The following is a 26,664-nucleotide window of genomic DNA, read 5'->3' on the forward strand; positions in this document are numbered from 1 at the left end:
CTGCAAACTGCTTACGTGTTTTTTCCCCAATGATCCAATGAAAATGACTGGTCAGCAAAAACTACTTACGACTGCCTCGACTACGTATAACTACATGGCGACTCCACTACAACTGCACCCACGACTACGGGATTATTGATTATATCCATGGCGACCAATTTTTCAACATGTTTGACCATACTGAGGCCATGACTAGTTCCCAGAATGCGGGAACTCCTCGCGACCATGAAGGAGATTCACCAGAGACCACCAGCGAACGTGTGGCGACCATGTGGTGAGCGCAGTCTCCCCTGCACTCGCCTAAAAAGTCACCTAAGTGGGACAGGCCCGTTAGGGACTGTATCACAACAGAGATGATTGGATAGTTTGTGTTGGAAGGAACTTTAAATCGTAGATCGACACAAAAAGCTGGAGTAATGAGACTTTCAGTCTGAAGAAGGGTCTCGACCTGAAACAACACCAATTCCTCTCCAGGGATGTTGCCTGGCCCGCTGAGTTACACCAGCTTTTTATGTCTATCTTTGACTTTGTTTGGATAGTTCACCTGTCAATCATTCTTGAAACGAGTAACTCAGATTGATGTTATGAACTGAACTTATTTTGCAACTGTCTGTTTTTCAGGATAAATAACCCAGTCATATTTTGGACTCCAATTTAGTTCAAGAGATCCTACATCAAATGAGTGCCTCCTTCCTGACTGAATTAATTGGCAGATCCAATAGTGCCAATGGTCACCTTAATAGAATTTTATCCCTGGTTTCTAAACCTAAGTACAAAGTCAAGTAAAAAATCAGTGATCTTAAATTTGCAGATTGAATTGAGTTCACTTCTGAACAGAAACCTGCAAAATCCTCCAGTTGCTTTGCATTGCTAGCAACTTAACCTTGTATTAAGCAGTTTCCCAATTTAATTTTCAATCATATCATGCCAGTGTTATATTGCGTCACAGAGAAAAGATTTTCAACTAACACCTCATTTGCCTGCTCAGCAAGAGATTGAAATGCACAAAATATGTTAAGCAGGTTAGACAGCATTTGTGGAGAGAGAACTTTTATTTCTCAATAGCCTTTCGGCAAATCATTAAAAGGTTAGAAGGTAACAAGTTTCAATCCACTACAATGGCAAGGAAATGGGAGAAGAGGACAGAATGGACGTCTGAGACAGGGTGAAACGCAGGCGCGATCACACAGCCAAAGGGATGAAGGTTTGTCGATACTAGAGGATGAATACAGAGGGAAAAATGCAAGCGGGATGGAGAAATGAAATGCAACATGAACACTGAGCTTTACATACAAATGTGTGGAAAGCACAATAATTATGGGGCAGCAATACATGCCTATGGGAAATCAGGTCATAATATAATCATTGTGCAGATTATAGTTTTGAAGAGTCGAGAGTCGTACAGAATGGTAACGCTCGTCTCATTTGCCTGGTTTGACCAATGTTTCTCATATCCTCAGCCTTCTATGCTCCAAGGAATAAAGGCCCAGCTGCTTCACTTATCTCTCTAAACTCAGCTCCTTGAATTCAGGCAACATACTTGTAAATCTTTTCTGCATGCTTTCTAACTTAATGGCATCTTTCCTATTGCAAATTTACCAAAATGTAGCCAATACTTGTTTCCATGGTGCATCTCTCTATGACGCTATGAAAGCAAAACAATGTATTTTTCGTTGGAACATGCTACTCCCCAAAAAATATGGAGTTTAATTTCATCTCTTGGCTGTAGAATCTCTCAAATTAGGGCAGAAAGGGCTTTTCTTACGATTGGAAAGATAATTTGGAATTAAGATTCCATGTTATTGAATCATCTAAAAACAAATGGAAGACCATCTTCAAGATAAACTGCTTTACATTCCTGATCTATGTCAAGCACGTGAATGTGCAATTCTACTTCCTGATAGCATCCAGATGGTATTCCCGGACTCTCTGAGCCTCTACATTAACCAGAAGACCTCCAATAAATAATTGCTCAAGAACTGTACATGTATGATGATTCATAAATGAGATTAGAGTAAGAAAGATAAAAAATAAACATCCTCTCATGGCAATGAACTATGGTAAGAAGGAGTTTTGGTCAAGAAGGAGTCATGGCAAGACCGCTCAAATGCAGAGATTGGATAGAAAGACAGTTTGCAATGTCGGTTTGACACGGGACACGCGCTGAGGGCTGATCATCCTGCAGCGGGCCGCCCTTGTGGAGGGTGTATAGTGTTAAAAGGCCGAAACACCCAGTGCTGCAAGGGTACACTACTGATGATGTGTCCTGTGCCCAACTGTCCTGAAGGCTACCCAGGCCAAGATATACGTATCCCCCCCCCCACCCCCCACCGATGTTGAGCGTCTACCACTCTCAACAATCAACGAATGTCGTGAAATGCTCCCCACCTATTGGCACAAGGGACTTCTTAACATCTTGTCCCTCTTGTATGAACTAATTGACGGCCACTGCCGATTTTGCTCTTGACTCATATCGCAGCATGGTCACTACGAGATCATGGGAGGTCTTCGTTAACTGTTCCTCATGCTCCTGAGTGGTCTGCGTGTACTCGTGGCCTCAAATAGGTCGCGCCGTTTTTTCAATCTGATAAAAAATGTCCACGAGTAAAAAAAGGTCGGCATAGGTCGGTCAAGTGGGACAGGGATCCGGTTTTGATCCTGACTACTGGTGCTGTTTGTACGGAGTTTGTACGTTCTCTCCATGACTTGCATGGATTTTCTCTGGGATCCCTGATTTCCTCCTACACTCCAAAGACGTACAGGTTTGCAGGTTAATTGGTTTGGTATCATTGTAAATTGTCCCTGGCATGTATAGGATAGTGTAAATGTGCCGGGACCGCTGGTTAGTGTGGACTTGGTGGGCTGAAAAGCCTGTTTCCGCACTGTATCTCTAAACTAAACTAAATTACACAAAAAAGTTCACACCCTCACCGAAGCCTGGACTAATTTAAAGTGTGGGAGTTGTTTCAATGCCTAGCATTTACCCTTCCCTTCATTTTTTATGAGCAGAGATCATAGAATGAAGACAAAGCTGACATGGGCGATGATAATATTGACTAATCATCCTAAACAATGGCCTGCATTCCGCCATGTCCACATTGGGCATACTTGAGCAAACCTGTCAAACAACTTCTACTTGCCAATCCACAATATCTTTAACGTCAGTGAACATGGAAAATAAAAACTGTGCCAATTTTCTTAATGACTCATTGAATTAAGCCACACGTCAAATTTTAATTTTGGAGTCCCTATTAGTATAGTTTCTTGGCTGGTACTCTCAGAGTGGAACTGTTATAATACTGCAATGTAACCTGTACATCTTTCAGGTAAAACATTAAACCCTTCAGCAGTCTGAAAAAAGTGTGACTATACAGAGAGGACCACCATTCTACCTAGTATATACCTCTCTAATATATATCCCTCAGCTAAGATCTACAAATTATCTGGACATTCTCTCATTGCTGTTTCTCCTTGAGCTTGTAGAAAGGTCCCGATCCAAAACGTCACCTGTCCATTCCCTCCACAGATGCTGCCTGACCACTGAGTTCCCCCAGCACTTTGTTTTTTGCTCAACATTCCAGCATCTGCAGTCTCTTGCACTTAATCACAGGTTGTTTGAACTAATAAGAGAAACAGGTGGAAATACTGAACAATCCAGGCAACAGGTAGAGAAACAGACTTAGCAACAGAGTTCAATCTGAAATGTTGACTTTGTTCCTATCCCCTCAGATGCTTGCTAACCTTCAGGGTATTTTTGTGTATGTTCTTATTTCCAATATCTTCTAACCAACTGTAAGTTCCTATACTATTAATCATCTGAAGTTTGTATGTAGACAAGGATTTCTCTATTATTTCACTTTACTAATAATCTTGATGTTGAAACCTATACTTTATATAGTGGTTCTTTTCCACTCAAAGATAACCAGTCCTTTGGCATTTTTTACACTGCGGAATCTCTGAGTCATAAAGTTTTTAACCCACCACGCCCATGCCGAACATCAAGTAACCATCTGTATTTGAAAATGAATTAAAATAATTTGCTGCATAATGGTTTGACATCAAAATGTTTGTTGTAGCCTGATCTAAATGAAACTGACAATGCCTAGCGTTACCCGTCACTTATTCTGTAGGAGTAGAGACCACCTATTGGAAGAAAAAACAAAGCTGTCAATGTCCTGCATATAATCCATCCACACCCTGGGAACATTTGCGTTGTTGCTACAATAGCAATCTCCAGTGGCTCCTCTGAATAATCCCTTACTGTATGTATTTCATTCCTCCAAGTAATCAGCTCTGATGAAGTGTTGTAATTTTCCTCAGATGCTGCCTGATCTACAGAGTGTTTCCACTATTTTGTCACAAGCAAAACAAATATTATTGTTTATCTCATTCACCTGAGCAATATACCCCAGGGTACTTTCAAAGACTAGTAACAAGGACCTGCTGATACTGGTTTACCAAGGAAAGACACAATATGCAGGAGTAACTCAGTTGGTCAGGCAGCATCGTTGGAGAAGTTGGATAGGTAAAACATCACCTATACATGTTCTCCAGGAATGCTCGCTGAGCTGCAGAGTTACACCTGCATTTTGTGCTTGTAATTGATACAGGGGGTATGGAGAGAAGGCAGGTACGGGATACTGAGTTGGATGGTCAGCCATGATCATATAGATGCAGGAAGATTGTTCCCGATGTTGGGGAAGTCCAGGACAAGGGGTCACAGCTTAAGGATAAGGGGGAAATCCTTTAAAACTGAGATGAGAAGAACTTTTTTTACACAGAGAGTGGTGAATCTCTGGAACTCTCTGCCACAGAGGGTAGTTGAGGCCAGTTCATTGGCTATATTTAAGAGGGAGTTAGATGTGGCCCTTGTGGCTAAGGGGATCAGGGGGTATGGAGAGAAGGCAGGTACGGGATACTGAGTTGGATGATCAGCCATGGTCATATTGAATGGCGGTGCAGGCCCGAAGGGCCTAATGGCCTACTCCTGCACCTAATTTCTATGTTTCTATGATAGTAATCTGATGCGACACGTGAGCAAATATAACATTCTTGCTGACAACCAACGTGCATTTAGGAAGCATAGATCATGCTAGTCTCAGCTTATCCTGACGACAAATGATCCGGCCAAGCACCTTGATAGTAATGTCATCACGGATTTAGATGTGCTGGACTTTTCTAAAGCATTTGATGTCATCCCACACCAGAGACTGCTTCAGAAGCTTGACTTCTATGGTATTCGTTCCAACATGAAACGATGGATTTCCAGTTTCCTGACAAAACGCCGTCAGCGTGTGTGTGTGAACGGAAAGAGCTCCAATTGGCATCCAGTGTTGAATGGTACACCTCAGGGCACAGTACTTGGCCCACACCTATTTTTGTTTTACATAAATGACATCCATGAAAAAGTCGCAAGTACGACCAGACTATTCGCTGATGATTGTTTGCTGTACCGTCCAATTAAGTCAGCTGATGATGAAGATGCTCTCCAAAAGGATCTCGATACTATGGTTGAGTGGTCACAACAATGGGGCATGCAGTTCAACCCTTCCAAATGTGAAACCATGCGTGTCACCAGAAAGAGGAATCCAGGCGAAACATCTTACAATATTCTTGGTGCCACCCTTGAAGAATCCAAACAAACCAAGTATCTTGGCATCAAATTGCAGAATGATCTGCGTTGGAATGGTCAGACTTATCATGCAACGGTGAAAGCAACTGGTGTCCTAAACTTTCTGAGGCGCAACTTTCATCATTGTTCAACTTCTGTCAAGGTGAAGCTATACTTCACCCTTGTTAGACCTCATTTGGACTACGCAGTTGCAGCATGGGACCCATATACAAATAAAACCATTTCTTCCATCGAACGTGTCCAAAGATAGGCAGCTCGATTTGTTACTAACACCTATGAGAGAGAAGCGAGTGTCACCAAACTTCTGAATTCTCTGGGGTGGAACCCTCTCCAAGACAGACGTGAAGCTCACAGTTTGACCTGTTTTTACAAAATGTTAAATGGTCAACTTGACATAGATTACAAGACTTGTACTTCCGGTGGCGCTGGTGCCAGCAGCCTCCACCTACAGCCCGGTATCTTTTTGTTTTTTTGTTTATTTTGTTATGTTAAAAGTGTATTTTTTTGTGTTTTTTTGTGTTTTTATGTGGGGGAAGAGGGCACGGTGCGGGGGATACCGTCCTTCAGCCGCTTCCTGGTGAGGACGCGACTATTATTCGAGTCGCGTCCTCCCCCCCCACCCCCCCCCCCCCCCACAGCGGCCTACCTGCCTGGATTGGCGCGGCCTTTCCTGCCGGGATCGACCGGAGCTCCAGCAGCGGCGGGACAGCGCTGGAACATCGCGGGGCTGGCGATGCCTTACCGGGGGTCGCCGTCTGGAGCCCGGAGTGCTGGACCTGCTGCACCAACATCAAGGAGCTGCGGTTTGCAGAGCTCCCAACGCGGGCGGCGCTGACTACAGCGCGGGGTCCTGTGACTCTGCCCAGCTCGGCCTGTGGACTCAGGAGCGGCAGACTCCGGCAGCGGGAGGCGGCTGATCAGAAGGTCCGGGCCGCTGAGGAGGAGGATGCTCACCGTCGGGGTTCGGCGTCGGCGTTCCACCAGCCCGGCGTGAGGGCCTGAACATCGGGCCACCCGGGGCGGTGACTGCAGGTGCTCGGAAGGCCCCGACTACGGATGGACACGGAGGGGAGGCTGGCTGGACTATGGTGCCGTCCTCACCTGGGTGCCATTTATGTTATGTTGTGTTGTGGACTTTTTGTGTTTGTGCTTTTGTTAAATTTTTTATTCAATTTCAATTTTATTTTTTTTTAATATGTTTTATTATTTATTTATTATTTATTTTTATTATTTTTCTTGTGATTTTTTTTAACGATACTGCTGTACGGGAAATTCATTTCGTTGTCTCAAAGTGAGGCAACGACAATAAAATTTGAATACAAGAATACAAGACCTACATCAAACCCAAACCAATTAAGAGCAGACGAGGGCATTCGATCCAATTTGTGATCCCAACTACAAAGACAAATGTGTACAGCAATTCGTTCTTCCCACGCACAATTAAAGCATGGAATAATCTCCACTCTACTATAGTTACCCAACCAGATGCAACTAAATTTAAAGTAGCTCTTTCTTCCCAATAACCCTTTCTAGCTTAATCCCTCCCTTCACCACCTCCAGTTTAAATTCCATTTGGAATATTTTGGAGCACCAAGAAACCAAGAACCAAGACCAGGCAGTAGCCAGATTGAGACGTTTCCAACAAAACCTTTTGTGAATGCTGTGCATGTGTTTGAGAGGTTGTCAAGGACCCTGGAGAGATTAATGATGGGATACCAGTTGCAAAGCCAATAGGAACATGGCTTTTATATGCAGGTAAAGATGTTGCCAGCATTATTGTAGGAGACATGTCCTCGGGGAGTTAATTGGGTTCATGGGAACAACATTCTCTGAAAAGCCGAGCCTGTTAAAAATATTAAATAACATGGATCCTAGGAAGGGCAAAACACAAAGTACTGAAGGAACTCAATGTTAGGCAGCCTCAATGGAGGGAAACGGATAGCTGACTCTTCAGATAGGACCCAACTTCAGTGAGGAAGGGTCCTGACCCAAATTGGTGGCTGTCCATTTCCCTCCACAGATGTTGCCTGATACGCTGAGTTCCTCCAACACTTTGCTTTTTGATCAAAATTTTTGCATCTAGTCTTTTGACTCCACAGAAAGGGCAATTGGATGATCGAAAATTTGACAATAGGGGTGAGAAAGCAAAATGTTGTTCTCATGAACACGATACATTCATTGAGGGTGTGAAGGGTGATTGCATTGAAAATAGTGAAAGATGGAAGTTTGAATCAAAATTCTTGGAAGTTTCTGCTTACAACTGATATAATGAGTGAGAGGGTGAGGATGTGTTGTATGAAGTACATTGTTTAGGGTGCTTGGTAATTTTTGCGTAATTTTTTCAGGTTTGTTTTTGCTTCCAGTCTTTGATTTCATCAATAGACAATAGACAATAGGTGAAGAGTAGGCCATTCGGTCCTTCAAGCCAGCACCGCCATTCACACTGTGATCATCCACAATCAGTACCCTGTTCTTGCCTTCTCCCTATATCCCTAAGCTCTGCTATCTTTAAGAGCTTTATCTAACTCTCTCTTGAAAGCCTCCAGAGAATTGGCCTCAACTGCCTTCTGAGACAGAGAATTCCACAGACTGACAACTCTTTGTGTGAACATTTTTTTCTTCGTTCTAAACTGTGGCCCCTGGTTCTGGACTCTCCCAACATCGGGAACATGTTTCCTGCCTGTAGCGTGTCCAAACCCTTAATAATCTTATGTTTCAATAAGATGCCCTCTCATCCTTCTAAATTCCAGAGTATAGAAACATAGAAAATAGGTGCAGGAGTAGGCCATTCGGCCCTTCGAGCCTGCGCCGCCATTCGATATGATCATGGCTGATCATCCAACTCAGTATCCCATCCCTGCCTTCTCTCCAAACCACCTGATCCCTTTAGCCACAAGGGCCACATCTAACTCCCTCTTAAATATAGCCAATGAACTGGCCTCAACTACCTTCTGTGGCAGAGAATTCCACAGATTCACCACTATCTGTGTAAAAAATGATTTTCCCATCTCGGTCCTAAAAAACTTCCCTCTTATCCTTAAACTGTGACTCCTAGTTCTGGACTTCCCCAACATCGGGAATAATCTTCCTGCATCTAGCCTGTCCACCCCCTTAAGAATTTTGTAGAATTTTGTAAGAAGAGCAGGTATTCTGAGCATGACAGCAGGTTGTTTGATCATTTTCATTTCCCTTTGACAGATCATATTCATATATTTCGTAAGCAGATCACTAAGTTCAAGTTGAAGCCCAACCTGATCATCTATAATTACTGTTATTAATATCAAAACATTTTATCAACAACATTCATGTTTACATTTGGTTAATTATTAAAACTACCTGTTTAAAGCTGTAATTCTCTACCGAAGGAACACGTTTTTTTTATTCAGCCGCGGGAAAAACGTGTGAAAAATCTTCGCATGGAAATTCGAACCTTCGAATGGAAATTTCCCTTGGATTTGAGGGAGTACAAAATGAACTGTATTTGGAGAAGCGGCTCGGTTAATCGATTTAATGGTAGTAGAACGTCATAGATGTAGTGATGTGGCAGCTTAGAAAGAAATAGCGGATCATTCTATTGTGAACATCTCCGTGCAAACTATCAGGTGAGGCAAATTGAATCAAGCGATTACATGTTGTGCTGTCAGCTTCATATTGTAGTCTTTCAGCTTAAGGAGTTCGATGCAGAAAATTATTTTGATTTCAGCTGTTCGTTTTTTTTAAGGAAAGGCAATGCTGTAAATTAATTTTAAAAGATAATCCTAGCGTTTATCAAAATTGACCTATAAGGCCTCACATGAAGGTTAACCTTTCTGTTGAAGTGTAAGGTATCATGATGCAGTGAAGCCATCGTTTGCAAGCATGGTTATGTTATTGGTTGCAAAGTTGACGAATTGGAATGAGCGCCTGGTACAACGCCCCATTGCAAGAGAGAAAGACAAGAGAGCGAGAGTCATGTAATCACAACACAGTTTTCGTCGTCGCGCCTGGGTCATGACGTTTCTCGCGATTGTCTGGTGCGAATCGTTTCCATAAGAATAAACAACATCGCGCAGGGGGCAAAGGTAGGCTACAAACAAGGTCCGCGCAAGATGCGTGCAAATTGAGACGCTTTTTTAAAATATAAAATACCGCAGAAAGGGGAAGAGAGGGTTGCAAGGTATGGCTGCAATGCATCTGATTGCAGCAGCACGCAAGAAGCAATGCAATGTGCCGAATTGAAGTGCAAATGCCGTTGTTTGTTAATTTTTGCCTTTTTTTCCCGTTCACCTCTCGAAATGCTGGTTGTGTTGTCTCATGCTAAATCGTTGTTAGTGTTGTGGAATAGCCAGCGTTAAACAATCAATGCCAATGCAAGTGGATGTCCCTGTGGCTGCGGCGCGCTGACGGAGCCCAGCTTGCAGCACCGTTTCCATGGACAACCCTGCCCGCTCTTCCATTGACGGGGACGGCGAGCCACGCAGCGGCCAGTCGGTCGTCAACCACCACTGATACCGGGGCGGTCGCAATTCTGGAATGGATATTTTGGTCTTATCTGTAAAGCGTTGTTACTTCTCTCCTGCTGTTTTGCTTCGGAGGTCCATGATCTTTATCCTCCAGATTTCCACGGGGGGCGGGGCGCTGGGGAGGACGGGAAGGCCCGCCCACTGCAGCGTCTGATTGGCTGCTGGCGTACCAGCCCACGTTGGTTTGGCGCTGCCATTGGTCGGGCCGGATGTCAGTCAGCGCCCGGTCGCGGCCCCTCAACCGAAGCTGCGCGCGGGGGGTTTGGCGGCGTCCTGGTGGTGGTGGAGAAGCGGCGGCGGCGGCGTCCTGGTGGTGGTGGAGAAGAAGCGGCGGCGGCGTCCTGGTGGTGGTGGAGTGGAGGCGGCGGCGGCGTCCTGGTGGTGGTGGAGAAGCGGCAGCGGCGTCCTGGTGGTGGTGGTGGAGAAGCGGCAGCGGCGGCGTCCTGGTGGTGGTGGTGGAGAAGCGGCAGCGGCGTCCTGGTCCTGGTGGTGGAGAAGAAGCGGCGGCGTCCTGGTGGTGGTGGAGAAGCGGCGGCGGCGGCGTCCTGGTGGTGGTGGAGAAGAAGCGGCGGCGTCCTGGTGGTGAAGCTGCGGCGGCAGCGGCGTCGTCGTCCAGGTGGTGGTGAAGCGGCGGTGGCGGCTGTAGGGTCGAACCAGGACAACACCCGGTGAGAGGCAGGCAGGCAACGAGCGAGGCGTTTCGGCGCTGTTTCCCGACTAGATGTGTCGCAGGAAAGGGTAGATTGTCCTGGGCAGGCAGTGTAACCCCATATTTTGCTTCATCTTCTCAACCCTCTCTGTCTTTCCCCCCGAGAAAGGGTGTCATGGAGTGCAGACAGCCCCCTTCTCTAGTAAGGTGATTACATATTGTGGAATAGTGTGCACAATAGCTTAAACTGATCCAATTTGTCCACCCACTTCCCCCATTACAAAATAAATAAGACCTAGATCTGTTGGCAGGCCAGTGTGATCTTAGTTGATGTACACACATTTGGTTCCCTTGTACTAAGTTTACAATTTATATTTGCTTCTTGACACTTAAGACTTGAAGGCAATCGTGTTGTTTCTTAAAGTGAATGACGTGGCCCTGTAGGAATAGAAGAATTCTGTTTTTTATATTGGACAAATGTCTGCACCTGGCATTATTTCTGAATTGACAGGGTTGATGACGAGTTAGGTGATGCCTCCTCAATAAAAGGACTGTCTATTTCTATGCTTATTGGTAATTGTGTTTTGGTTTGCTTCCTATTGCAGAAAACGGCTGGATTCCTCAGATATTTGAAATTGGTCATCCACACTGAAAGAAATCTTTTTTTTCGTCTCGAGCTTTCTTCTTGGCTGATTTCTGTGCATTAAGTTATGTCAACAGCTGCACTAATCACCTTGTGTAGATCTGGTGGCTTTCAAGTGAGAAGACGAGGATTGTTGACCTTCAAGTTGCTTCAGGACGAAAAACGGCTGGTGGTTCTTTACCATACTACGACTGGTGATCGAAGGTCATCTCGGTTTGATGTAGATGGTGGTGGCCGTCTAACACCATGGGATTCTTTTGGTATTTGGGACAACCGCATCGATGAACCAATTCTGCTTCCACCAAGTATAAAATATGGCAAACCCATTCCAAATGTTAGCCTGGGAAAAGTTGGGTGCGTTACTCAAATAGGCCAACGCAGAGAAAATGAGGACCGTTTCAATATTGGAATGCTGACTGATAACGTGATGTATTTTGCAGTATATGATGGACATGGTGGAACATCGGCAGCTGATTTTTGTGACAAGTACATGGCTAAGTATATTGTGTATGTATCTCTTCAGATATTTTAGTTTCCAAGACATTAATTTGGGATGCTCATGTAATTTATTGTTAGACAATATAGTTGTCATTTAAAATATTCATAATTCAATCCTTGCATGAACATAAGTACATTTTATAGTTCAGTATTGTTTTGTTAAAAGTGGCATGAGATATTTACAAAAAAAAAAGCTTTATGGAGAGGATAGTGTTTGAAGCGTTCTTTATTCCAACATTCCGGGGGTGGGGTGTGGGGGATGGAGAGAGAAAGAGAATGCATAGTGTGTATCATTTAATATACATTTGTATGTGGCTATCTAGTTTGAATTGTTAGGTGCAATGGAGTGACACCCAGGAGTGGAGTGACGGCCAGGCTGATTCTGCTCGCCCCCCACAGTCTTCAGGCATGCACAGTATGCTCTAACGGCAATTGGACTGAACATCCTGAAATGTTCACTCTTGTTCAAACAAATCAGTAATCTGACTAAAATTGATACAATTGAGGTATTTATGACACAGGATTTGGTAGATTAAGAGAAACCAACTGTGCTGGAAGGAAAAACCTATGGATCTGATTTTCAAATTGGATTTGGATCATTCGGAAGCAAATTGGGAAACACGGGGACATATTTAGAAAAGGGCAGATAAATGAAGTTGATTTTGGATCAACTGTGAGTAATGTAGGATGGGTTCTACACGTTCTTAAAAAGTTTGCTTTAGTCTCCGGTATCACCTTGTTTCAAGTGTCAGATTCTTATTGGTCTGTTTATATTTTCTGTATATGCTGGGTGGATACCTTTCATTCTGCCGTCATGCCTGCAATCCAGTTTTTGCTCTCTTGACTGACCAGCGATCTGCAGATCATTTTCAGTGAGCAATTCATAGTTTCATTTGTCACTTTTTTAAATGCATTCAAATAATTCTGTAGCAGACTTTTACTGACAGTATTATTGATTCTCGTGGTAGTTATCTTGTTTAAGCAAACACTGCTTACTTGTTTGTCTCACTTTATCAGTCTGAAGAAGGGTCTCAACCCGAATTGTCACCCATTCCTTCTCCCCAGAGATGCTGCCTGTCCTGAATAACTTCAGGATTTTGTGTCTATCTTCGATTTAAACTAGCATCTGCAGTTCTTTCTTACACAGCCTGAAGGCTACTTTGCAGCCTTTTGCTTTTAAGGTAGTATATGTTAGTGTATAGGGAGGTTGCACGCAGTCAAAGTCACGACCCGTGACCCGTACTGTTCCCACGCAACGCTAACTGGAGTACACATGATGAACTGCATGTGGGGGGGGGGGGGGGGGGGGGGGGGGGGGGAGGAGGGGGAGGGGGCGGGGGGTGAGGTTGGGGGGGAGGGAGGAAGAAGTTGGCGTGTCGGTGCAGCGCGGTCAGTGAGCAGGAGGGAGCAAACCGTCCCCAACTTTGCTGCAGCTGACGTTGCCCAGAGCCGAGGCCCCACTCCACCCGGCCGTGTGTGGGTGCTGCCGACCCACAGCCCCAGAAAGTGCAGCCCACAGGGGGAGACGGGGCGGGGGGCGGCCGTGGCCAGAAAGTGCTGACCCGGGGGGAGAGAGTGGGGGCCGTCCCGAGGGATGTGCTCCTTCGGCCGCTTACACCTTGGTGCTCGGGTTCAGAGTAAAGATACTAGAGCATTTGATTCTGAGCGCTCAGTCACGCAAAAAAAATAACCCCACAATATTGCAATCAAATTGCTCTGACTTAGAGTTCGCTTTATTTAGTGAAGGCTTACCAAGATGGTGCTGTCTCTCTGGACACGACAATGAATGCGGCTATTAGTCGCGGATTGTAAAAGATGATAAACCATGAGATAACACCAGTTTAAACATGGTACCTTCCTGCTTTCTATGACATCACCCACAATTATTTACAGCGCAAAAAATGATCATTTCGTCGGTTTTTAACAGGAAAGAAAGTACGCGTTTCATGTATTAACAGTGTATACCGAGGCCACCATGTCCTCCACATGGATTGAGCTTCTCCGTGTGTCACGCCCTTTGACCCGATGACCTTACGTGCAACCCCCCTATTGAAATGTTCCAATATAAATTATTTTTACCCGTGGATTATTTTCCGCTGAGTAATTCATATTTTCATTAGCAATTGAATAGAAAATTTGTCTTTTTAGATTTTACTTTTATCTATTTATACTTTTTTAATCTTCACTTACATTTTCTGTGATCTTTAGAATATTCATTATGTTGAGACTGGGTTGGTTCCAGTTCCAGTCAAAAATAGTGTGAGTTGTGGCACTGGATATTAGGATTATAACATCTGTCATCCAATTTTCTGGAGTGTGAAATGTATTTGACTCCACCATGTGTAACTGAACTGCATTTGGGATCAGAAATGGATATTTCCTATCCCTAATCATTTCTTTACTGTATGTGGAATACATTCTATTTTGTAATTTTATTTTGGCGGTAAATTTAATTTTATCTCTTGACGTGCATGTTAGTATTTTTAAAAGTGAAGAAAAAATGTGCATAGTGACTTTCTTGTCCTCAAGGGCAATCCATTGCACACTGGCAGTACAATGTATTTTCATTGTTGCTAATGTAATGTAGGCAAACAAAGCAGCTAATTTGTATACGACAAGGTCCTACAGAGAGAAATGACCTTGCTGTATATAAGTTTTTTTTAATGAGATATAAAGGGTGGCCAGAATTCATGAGAAGGTTTCCAACACAAATAATTATAGAGGAAGGTCGTTGGTTAGCAGAGGGGTGGAAGAGAGATTCTTTTGAAAAGGTGGACTAAAGAATAACAGGCTTGGTTGGCAAACAAATAAACCTGCAAATGCTGGAATCTGGAACAAAAACAGGTTTGATGAAGGATTTTCAACCTGGATTCTCTTTCTCACAGATATTACGTAGCTTTCTGAGTACTTCTAGCATTTTTTTAGTAGGCTTGGATTAATATCCATAACTTGTAACTGTTGTACTGTGTAGTGGCATTCTTGATTACACGGCAAAGTCTAGAGTGGGTTTAATCCTATAACCTTCTGACTTTGTGACAAGTACTTAGCCAAGCTACCAATTGATGCTTTCAATGGATGGCATAGCATCCCTCATAATGTGCAGGGCCTTGGCATTTATGAAAATCCATATCTTTTTAATAAATAGATGAACTTGGAGGTTTTGTTTTGAACTGTTTTACAGCACAATGAAATTATTGTACAGCTTGTGAAAGCTTGCCAACATGCTTTGAGTTTCATCATCAGTTAATTTTCCACTTTTTGAGATAGATACATGTTAACTGAAGATGCACCTATCATTGGACTGCATTAATATAAAATTGATACAAAAAAAAATTAAGGCTTTATTTGTGTATAGTATATTATGCCATGAACAATATTGATCCCCATTTAAAAAAAAAAAAATAATAATAATGTTGAATTTCTTACATTTTGAATGATTGGGCAGCAGTACATTTTGCGGAATAATGTTTTGAAATGTTCTGAATGTCGCAAAAACTTGATACACTTTCCATTGCAACATTCGCCGTGTAGATTCCTACTGCATTTCCCAACTTGCACTCAGAAAAAGACTTCCTATGTCCTGAAGTTGATTCCATGTAATTGCATCATTTAATATCGAAGTTAAACATGATGTCACATTGCTGTTTTTTTTACATTTAGTTATTGTTTTGGTACAGAGCACTGGAATGTGCCATTTGTTTAAATTTTAAGTCCCACTAAAGTATGATTTACGAGTTTCACTCTGTTTCTTATTTAGGAAATGCCTTTCGCAGGAGGAAGATCTGGAAATCGTGCTGACTAAAGCATTTTATGAGACGGACAAGGAATTCGCAAGACAAGTTCATTTATCTAAAAATGGTAGGTATCTTTTTATTAAAAGCCTTCTAGTAAGAATGAGTTAGTGGTCATGAGTTAATATAGCAAATTTTAATAGCATTTATTGATGCATTGATGGAGCATAAATTATTTCAAAAAGTGGTCTAGTGTCGGATAAATACAAATATCAGAAACATCAATTTTAATAGTACATGTGTATGATAAGGTGACCAGTAATGCTTGACAGTTTAGGGTTATTCTTTGTTATTTATAGTTAATAAATGTTAATGTTGCAAATGAAGCTTAAGATTATGCAACTACAGTAAAATGCATTAGAATTAACAAAGTTAAATAGTTGTGCTGCAGGATTGAAATGTCATTAGTTAAAATCTTTTTGCTTTTGATTCCCATTTTTTATCACTTTCATCTTTATGCAGTAACAACTAATGTTTTAATGCCAATTCTCTGCAGGGAAAATGGCCCTTTGGCCTAACTCGTCCGTGCCGACCAATATGCCCTTCCTAAGTTAATCACATTTGACCCATATCTTTCTAAACCTTTTCTATACATGCATCAATTTAAATGTATTTTAAAGGTTGTTATTGTATTTGCCTCTACTGCGATTATTGGCAGGTAATTCTATATGCCCACCACCCTCTGTGTGGAAAGCATTGCCTCTTGACTCCTATTCCTACCCTAGGGAAAAATATCTAATCCCCACATGATTCTCTAATGTCAACCCTCAGCATCTTATGCTCTAAGGAGTAAAGTCTTAGCCTGCCCAACCTCTCCTTGCAGGCTCAAGCTTTTGAGACAAGGCAACATCCTCATTTAATCTTCTCTGCAGTAATTTCAGCTTAATAGCATCTTTCCATAGCAGGTAGCAATGTTACACAATTTTGAGATTTAAAAAATCAAGTCTGCAATTTATCCCATCAGATAAAGCATAAAAAGAAGTTTAATTTGACATCCAATTCACTTTCATATCTTCAGTATTAAAAAAAAATTCATACTCGGAAATTAGCATCTTGTTCCCTATTGCTTTTCCATTGACTTAACTCAAAAGCTGTGATCAAGGACAGTCAAAAGCCCATAACTTTCTTAAACATTAAGAGAACTGAATGAAATTTTCAGTTATTATTGAAGCATTCGGAAACAAATATGAAACAATCTTACTTGGATGAGCTGAAATTAAAGCATATAATTAGTTAGTTACCTAATTGTAGCTAATTACAAAATTCAATTACTAGATCTAAACATCTACCCATTTCTTAAGAAAAGGTTAACATTTCTAATGTGTCTAATTAGCCTAAGTGTCCAAATAACATTCACACAAGAATTCATAATATAACATGATTTTTAAATCTCATTGTCATGAATTTATAGACCAAATGGAAGGAATTTAGTGTTTAGTTTCCGTAAATTAATGGCCATTTTAATCATCTTGCCAGTGGGATTTTGTGGAACGGGATCGATTGGAACGTTGCGGTTTGCGGTGAATTTAAACCCCATATCGGCAGGAAAAACACTGCCGGTTCGTATGGGGCCTAAATCACCTTTTCGCAATGCAAAATTTGGATTCAAATAATCCTAAGAAGCACGTTTATATGTAAAATAAACGGCTTACCTTTATCTGTCCCGTACGGCAGATCCGTCCCGTTGTCGGCATTGCCGCCGTTGGAAGTCGATTTTTATTTTACACCAGTAATTAAATTATCTAGCGATGTTTTTTAAAAAAACTTGATAGAACGCAAGTCGGATCGATTATTCTTCAGCAGCTAAACAGCCTGAGAATATTGACTTTGACAGGCAGGAGAAAACGGCATTTAACCCCCCCCCCCCCCCCCCCCCCCCCCCCCCCCCCCCCCCCCCCACCCCCCCCCCCCCCCCCCCCCCCCCCCCCCCCCCCCCCCCCCCCCCCCCCCCCCCCCCTTCAAAGGCGCCAAAGTCACGCACACGGCCAGTGGCAGAACTGCAGCGCCGTTGAACGTAAGTTTTGTAACATACCTATAGCAGGGTGAACAATATTGAACTTAATACTTCAAGTGTCAGCATTTTGTACAACTGTTAAGTAATACGCTTGATTCCTTGGCTCTTGAAGTTCAATACGCCAAAAGCCTTCTTCACCACCCTATTTATTAGTCATTCCACTTTCCGGGATCTGTGTAGTAGTACTCATTGATTCCTCTGCTGTACAACAGTCCCCGGATCCTTACTGTTCATTGAAGGACCTGTCATAGTTTGATTTTCCAAAATTCAAAACCTCATACTTCACTGAATTAAACTCCGTTAGCCATTCCTTGCCCCACTTGCCCAGCTGATCAAGTACCCACTATAATGTGCCTTCACTGTCTAAAATACTATCTACTTTAGTGTTAAACCTGTTAATCATACTTTGTATCTTCTCATCAAAATTGTTGATATACAGTGTCCTTCATAATGTTTGGGACAAAGACCCATCAATTATTTATTTGCCTCTGTACTCCACAATTTGAGATTTGTAATAGAAAAACTCGCGTAATTAAAGTGCACATTGTCAGATTTTGGTTTCATCATGTTAAAATTACAGCAGTGTTTAAGCATACGGTAGTCCCGTCCGCCCCCCGCCCCCTCCTCCCATTTCAGTGCACCATAATGTTTAGGACACAGTAATGTCGTAAATGAAAGTAGTCATGTTTAGTGTTTTGTTGCATATCCTCTGCATGCAATAACTGCTTGAAGTCTGTGATTCTTGGACATCACCAGTTGCTGGGTGTCTTCTCTGGTGATGTTCTGCCAGGCCTGTATTGCAGCCATCATTAGCTTATCTTGTTTTGGGGGCTTGTCCCCTTCAGGTTTCTCTTCAGCATATAAAAGGCATGCTCAATTGGGTTCAGATTGGTGATTGACTTGGCCACTCAAGAATTGACCATTTTTTAGCTTTGAAAAACTGTTGCTTTAGCAGTATGTTTGGGATCATTGATTTACTGTAGATTGAACCACTGACCAATGAGTTTTGAGACATTTGTTTGAACTTGAGCAGATAGGATGTGTCAATGCTTCAGAATTCATTATGCTCCTACCATCAGCAGTTGTATCATCAATGAAGATAAGTGAGCCAGTACCTTCAGCAGCCATACATGCCCAGGCCATAACACCCCCACCACCGTGTTTCACAGATGAGCTGGTATGCTGTGGGTCTTGGGTAGTTCCTTCTCTCCTCCATACTTTGCTCTTGCCATCACTCTAATATAAGTTGATCTTTGTCTCACCTGTCCACAAGACATTTGCCCAGAACTGGTTGCTCTTTTAAGTACAGTATTTCACAATGAAGACACACCTGCATCGAAGATGCACACCCATTTTGAGTTGCTAAATTTTGAAAAATGGTTGGCGGGACAAAATCAAGGGTTTGGTTTAGTCCAGGGGGCCGGCAACCTTTTTTGCATAGGGCCAGGACCCATGTTTGTGAGTGGATGGCGGGCCACATCTATCGCCATAGTTAATAAATAATACATACTAACTAAATTAGTAATTAGTAATAATACATACTAATAATACATAAATGATTAATACCTACTAATAAGACATAGTTTCCATGTTTTTCAATTCGTTTTCTGCAGTTCCCAGATCCCTCGCGTCCCCGGGACTAGCTGCAGTTCCCAGGTCGCCTGCCCAAGGACTGGTTGTAGCGCCCAGGTCGCATGCGACCCCTGGCACTAGCTGCAGTTCCCAGGTCGCCTGCCCAAGGACTGGCTGTAGCGCCCAGGTCGCATGCGACCCCCGGCACTAGCTGCAGTTCCCAAGTCGCCTGCGAGCCCTGGGTCTAGCTGCAGTTCCAGCGGCCGCTTGCAGCCAACCGAGCTACTGAGTGAGTTGCTGGCATGATCCCCGACCCCCTTCTCAATGCTTCTGCCCTCCCCGCAACTTTACCCTAGGCGGCCCAGCCGTGCTGACCCGGGCCAGACTCCCCACACGTTGTGGAAGGAACTCTTCCCCCACCGCCCCCCCCCCCCCAGCGTTGCTGTCCTTTTACAGCCGCTGTACTGAGGGTTAGCCAAGTCTATCTTTCTTGGCCAACAATCTAACCTTCGGCCTCCAAGATTATATATTAATGATTTGGAAGAGGGAATTAGGAGCAACACTAGCAAGTTTGCGGATGACACAAAGCTGGGTGAGAGTGTGAACTGTGAAGAGGATGTTAGGAGGTTGCAGGGTGACCTGGACAGGTTGAGTGAGTGGGCAGATGTGTGGCAAATGCAGTATAATAAAGATAAATGTGAGGTTATCCACTTTGGTGGCAAAAACAAGGGCAGATTATTATCTCAATGGGGTTGGGTTAGGTTAGGTAAGGGGGAAGTACAGCGAGACCTGGATGCCCTTGTGCACCGGTCACTGAAAGTTGGCGTGCAGGGACAGCAGGCAGTGAAGAAAGCTAATGGAATGTTGGCCTTCATATCTAAAGGATTTCATTATAGGAGTAGAGAGGTTCTTCTGTAGTTATATAGGACTCTGGTAAGACCACATCTGGAGTATTGTGTACAGTTTTGGTCTCCTAATTTGAAGAAGGACATTCTTGTGATTGAGGCAGTGCAGCGTAGGTTCACGAGATTGATCCCTGGGATGGCGGGACTGTCATCTGAGGAAAGATTGAAAAGACTGGGCTTGTATTCACTGGAGTTTAGAAGGATTAGGGGGGATCTTATAGAAACATATAAAATTATAAAAGGACTGGACAGGCTAGATGCAGGAAAAAATGTCCCAAAGTTGGGCGAGTCCAGAACCAGGGGCCACAGTCTTAGAATAAAGGGGAGGCCATTTAGGACTTGCGTGACAAAAAACTTTTTCACCCGGAGAGTTGTGAAATTGTGGAATTCCCTGCCACAGAGGGCAGTGGAGGCCAAATCACTGGATGGATTTAAGAGAGAGTTAGATAGAGCTCTAGGGTCTGGTGGAATCAAGGGATATGGGGAGAAGGCAGGCACGGGTTATTGATTGGAGACGATCAGCCATGATCACAATGAATGGCGGTGTTGGCTCGAAGGGCCGATTGGCTGCCTCCTGTGCCTATTTTCTATGTTTCTATGTAAGACACAGGTAATAGCGTCTTCATTGCTGGGAAATACAGTACTTCTTTGCAAACTGTAACCCGGCCATCCTATTCTTGCAGTGTAGCCTCTGTAATTCTGTTCGCAAAGTCTTCTGCAGACAGTAGTCATTGACAAATCCACACCTGACTCTTGAAGAGTGTTTCTGATCTGTCGGACAGGTGTTTGGGGATTTTTCTTCATTATTGAGAGAATTCTTCTGTCATCAGCTATGGAGATCTTCCTTGGTCTGCCAGTCCCTTTGCGATTAGTAAGCTCACCAGTGCTCTCATCCTTAATGATGTTCCAAACAGTTGATTTTGGTAACTCTAAGAGTTGGCTGATATCTCTAACAATTTTATTCTTGTTGCATAGTCTCATACAGGCGTATTTGACTTTCATTGGCACAACTTTGGTCCTCATGTTGATAAACAACAATAAAAGTTTCCAAAGGTGATGCAAAGACTGGAGGAAAGACTAGGTGCTGAGAGCTCTCTTATCCCTGCATTAAGGAGGCAATTAATTACACCTGAGCAATTACAAACGCCTGTGAAGCCATGTGTCCCAAACATTATGGTGCCCTGAAATGGGGGGGACTATGCATAAACACTGCTGTAATTTCTACATGGTGAAACGAAAATGTATACAAATGGCCTTTATTAAAATCTGACGATGTGCACTTTAACCACATGTGATTTTTTTTCTATTACAAATCTCAAATTGTGGAGTACAGAGGCAAATAAATAAATAATGGGTGTCCCAAACATTATGGAGGGCACTGTGGATGATAATTGGCAATGGATCCAGCATAGATCCATGAGATGTGCCACTAGCCACATCTTCCACCCCTACTTTCTGCTTCCTACCATGAAGCAAATCCTACATTCAGTCTGAAGGATTCTGACCAAAAAAATCACCTATTCCTTTTCTCCAGGGATGCTGTCTGACCTGCTGAGTTACTCCAGCATTTTTTGTCTATCTCCTGCATTCAGTTAGCTAGCTCTCCCTGAATCCTCTAATTTAGCCTTCCAGAGCAATCTCTTACGCAGAATCTGACCGAAGGCCTTGCTGATGTCCGTCTATGGCCCTGGCTTCATCAACCTTCATGGCCACTTCTTCAAATTATACTAATTAATGTCACATACAGCCGTCTTGATTTTCCAATTGCCTAATTAAACTATGACCTGAGAAATACAAAATGCTAAAATAATTTGGAGTTTCTGTTTCATTTAATGTTGGATGTAAAATTTGCCTTATGGGTGGTATTTAAAAGTATTTATTTTCGACTGCAGGGAGTCACCTGATGTATTTGAAAGCAAGTTGATTTATAACAGACATTTGTTCTGAAACCTTTCAAATGAAATATTCCACTTTGTCATAATAATGAATTATTTATTCAGTCTCTATCAAAATGGCAATATTTTCATGTAGCTGAATATGAATTCATTTTGGTGTAGAATTTCAATAATGTACCAACTGAAATCCTGATTCTTTATTTAATTCATAAGTCAGTCTTTTGTACTTGAAGTTGACATATGCTGCTTAACTTCAGATGTTCTGGTGTGCCATGAACTCTGCAGAGATGTGAGAACTGGTTCAATGGTCAGGCGAGAAAACTGAAAACAAAAGTGACGAATGAACCAAAGTTTCTGCAGTGAGTTAAATCCATCCCATCGAAGATTTAATGCTAATTAGGAAAGAAATATTGACTGCATTTTCATTTGTATATTAGTAGATATGAATTTCTATAAATCACAAGAAGCTTTATATGTGCCATCACATTAAATGTGCCATCCCAAGAAAATTGGTTATTGAGACAAATTCCACTTTCTAGAATTTGGGCTGTAATGTTGTAGATTATGATATTTCAAGTTCATATCTGGGCATTACTAAAATGCAGGAAGGGTGTCTACCTTTAATTATCCTAGTAAACTGAGTTCCAGTACCCTATGAATCTTGAATGACAAATAAATCCTCCACTGTGCTCTCTGGACCTACCTTAATCCAAACTACTTATGCATAGCCATAAATCTCTGCCATTCTTTCCAGATATTGACCTCAACTTTTTTGGTCTATGTTCACCTGTTCTATACCTTTTTGTGCACACATCTTGACTAAATCACTTTGCTTATTTCAAACAAAAAGCCCCACCTTGTATTTCGTCATAACAAAACGTTTGTGTACTTAACACATTCTGCTTAAGTATCATCCAAATTCTGACTGATGCTACACAATGTGGTGTGCTGACTAAATTGTGGCCTCAGTATATAATAAAGTTCTTGTTTGACTTCCCAATTTTTATGCCTTCTCAACCAGATTACATACCTGCATTGCTACTTTTACAGCTGTGAAAAGGATACTTTAGCTTCTGTACACAATTCGGTATCCTACCATTTACGAGGCTGCATTGTCCGAACAGTAGTTTATCTTGTTTCCATTTGGTGGGTGGCCAGCTTTTGGGTAAATTGTTCACCTTGTCTGCTTGCCTACCAGCAAAATTGGCCCCTCGCTGCATGTGTGGAACCAAAATCATCTTCCTATTCATTGACAGATTGCTCCTATGATTTGGTAATCCAACTACTTCGAATTTTAATGGTACAGACGGACTCCTAAATGGCAAGAAGCCTCTGGCAGGGTAAAATTGCAGGACAGAGCAGAGTCTTTCGCTCTGTGTGGGTTCCAGTATGGGGAGAGAAAGTTAATACTGTGCATTATGTGTGCTCATAAAACCTATTGCAAAATATCAGCCCATAAGTTGTAAGTATTTTGGACAGACCACGAAATGAAGACACAGACTGGTCCTAACGTTTGCTTTATTTTCTTTAAAATCCCTCTCCCTCATAGGTGATTGTAATTGACACTGCCATGATATTTCTTAGTCTTGACACTTTTCAGGAGCTGGGGAGTAGAATGTAGAAATGAAGCCATTACACAAACCTCAAAAAAGACCAAAGAAACATCACCCAAGGTTTACAGCTCACTGTCCTGTGAAATTAAGATAGTTTAGCATTAACATGCACAAGGACTAATCCAATGGTACCCACACACCAGCGCTAAAAGCGGGATGCAGAATTTGCCACATGGTCAGCCTAAATGGCTGATGTGGGAGGGGGGGTTGTCCATTCAATTTTCCCTTGTTTACTTTGTCTTCTTTGAATGTATTGTTTCTAACGTTGTTTTGGCCTGATATTCAGGTAGCTCTGAAGGCAATCTTTCTGTCAATCTTGGTCTAGCATTAATGGGCAAACTCGATGTACAACTTGAAATTGACCGTTAGTTTCTCCAACAAGAGCTGTAAACAATATAAGAAGCTAGTTTATCTATAGTGCGTGACGGAGGAAAAGTGTGAAATGCATCAATCCCTGCCTTCCAAATACTTTAACGGCATTCTGCTTCAGTAAAAGTCACGTTCAGCAGTACTGCTTTCCCACTGTATTTGGAAACAGTATTAAGCATGCATAACGAAAAAGATTTCTCTGAGATAGAGGGCAAATGTCTTCTGTTTCAAATATTCTATGTGCACCACCTAAGTGACCTAGCTTAGCTTGGATTCTATGGAGATGATTTCATTGTGTATTTTTCATTAACAGTTTCACTTGCTGCATGTAACTTATTTACACATAGCTTATTCAGAAAGAATGTTAGTACCAAGCTATAAATGGAATGTAGCAGGCTGTTAAGTCTGAGAGTTCATATTTAAATTTGTTTTAGTTGGTCAGCTGCTTTTGCCATCAGGTTTTCGTTGTGAATATTTTTTCCTCATTTGTAAAGTGGTCATATGTAGCTCACTGCATCGAGGGACAGTTGTTGTCTTGGGTTTAAGCATGCAGGTAGACTGGGAAAATCAGGTTGGCACATCAATTCTTTTTGGCTTTTAATGGCAACTGCAGATAACCTATGAGGTGCCTGTGCACCCTCTCCAAAGTCTCCATGCGTGTCGCTCTTTGTGACATCATTACACGGGTGCTTGTCGGCGTCACTCTGGTTCTCTCGGAAAACCGGTGCCGAGGGGCGAGCGTACTCCGTTTTCAGCGGCTTCATTCCAGAGCCCTCGCTGCTGCGCTGTGGACGGCCGGCCGAGTGCGAGTGGACTGTGAGTCGGGAGGCGACAAAATGACTGAGTCGGAGGGAGGGGGGGGGGGGGTTAATGTGGGTCGTCATCGGTTGCAACCCAGAACCCGGGGGGGGGGGCGGGCGTAGTGCTGCTGACGGCAGACCGATCGACTGTGAGTGAGAGGAGCCATTGTGACATCATCCAGCTCGTTAGATTTTTTTAAATGTGAGATTGGTGAACAGTTTTAGTAAAAAAAACTCGGGAAATAATAAATCAAATTTTCAGATGTGGGGATTTTTAAGATCATGGGGTAAATCTCTACCGGAATATGTAAAAATTTCACCGTTACCGCTTCGGGTTTTCGAGGAGATATGAATCAAAGAAAAAGTTCAAGCAAGCAAACCCACAAGTAAACATCCAAGTTCAGAGTTTTATAATAATACTAGACCAAGTGCAGACCCGTTGGGTCTGTTCCCCACCAACGCGCAGTTGGGGGGGGGCATGCGGCGTCACACACACTATATACATTGACTACCACCCCGCACACACGCTAACTACCCCCCTTGATATATGAATATTATTAATTTGCTCATTTTACCCCATAACCGCCCTATCTACTAATGCATAGCGCCCAACTCGCAGGCGCATCTAGGGAGGGGGGTAGAGGGTGAGGGCAGATGGAGCCTCAAATGCAGTTTCATACCATTTCAAGCAGGTTCCAAGGCCACCAAAGAGAGTCATGATCTCTCCCTCCCCCATCTTGCAGAGACAGAGCCACGCCCACACTTTCGGGTTTTATAGTCCCCCCCCCCCCCCCCACTGGAAGGGGCGTGGCCTTTTTTAAACACTAATAACTTTTTTTCATCGATGGGAAAAATCCTCGGCACCTGATGAGTGGAGGGGGACTCTGAGTAAGATGGCCAAAAATCACAGCCTTACGTGGTTATTAATATACAGCGCAAACAGTAAGTGGTCAAGATTAGTCTTTTAATTATCAATATCAATAAGGCACCCCACTTTTCATTAAAGAACACCACAACCAACTTTTGCATTTTCAAACCACAACCAACTTTTGCATTTTCAAACCACATTTTCAAACCACAAACCACATTAAAGGTACTCACAGGTCAGTAAAACCGCTCAGTTTAGTAGACATGTGTTCAGTGTTATTCACAGCTCAGACTTAGAGCTGTGAACTCTCCCTTCTCCATCTTGCAGAAACTGAGGCTTGTCCACACTTCCGAATTTTATAGTCCCTCCCCCTCCCACCGGAAGGGGCGTGGCCTTCATGGTGTGATTGACAGGAGAGAAAATCTCAACATTTTTTAAACATTAATGAGTCTTTTATTTTTAATCGATGCGAAAAATCCTCTTGTCCTGCGCAGCGGAGGAGGAGTCTGAGTAAGATGGCCAAAAATCACAGCCGTAAGTGGCAGCGTTTATTCTAAAATCAATATGCAGTGCAAACAGGAAGTGGTCAAGATTTGAGTTTTAATTATATAGATAAGAAATACGTGCACTTACTGTGCCAACCAGGTCACTGGTGGACATCACGCGACAATCAATAGACAATAGGTGCAGGAGTAGGCCATTCGGCCCTTTAAGCCAGCACCGACATTCAATGTGATCATGGATGATCGTCCAGAATCAGTACCCCATTCCTGCCTTCTCCCCATATCCTCTGACTCCGCTATCTTTAAGATCCCAATCTAGCTCTCTCTTGATAGTATCCAGAGAACTGGCTTCCACCGCCCTCTGAGGCAGAGAATTCCACAAACTCACCACTCTGTGAGGAAAAAGTGTT

At 42.9% G+C, this 26,664-nt stretch overlaps 1 protein-coding gene across 1 annotated transcript in view; it reads left to right on the plus strand.

Moving 5' to 3' along the window:
• Nucleotides 1-9,554: 9,554 nt before the first annotated feature.
• ppm1kb (protein phosphatase, Mg2+/Mn2+ dependent 1Kb) overlaps nt 9,555-26,664 on the plus strand; it is a 30,227-nt gene continuing 13,117 nt past the window's right edge. Inside the window, 3 exon segments of the mRNA XM_055641728.1 lie at nt 9,555-9,693; nt 11,389-11,933; nt 15,682-15,782. Of these exon segments, the coding sequence (XP_055497703.1) occupies nt 11,494-11,933; nt 15,682-15,782 (541 nt within the window). The 5' untranslated portion in view covers nt 9,555-9,693; nt 11,389-11,493.

This window comes from Leucoraja erinacea, chromosome 1 (genome assembly GCF_028641065.1).
Source record: "Leucoraja erinacea ecotype New England chromosome 1, Leri_hhj_1, whole genome shotgun sequence".
Lineage (NCBI taxonomy): Eukaryota > Metazoa > Chordata > Chondrichthyes > Rajiformes > Rajidae > Leucoraja > Leucoraja erinaceus.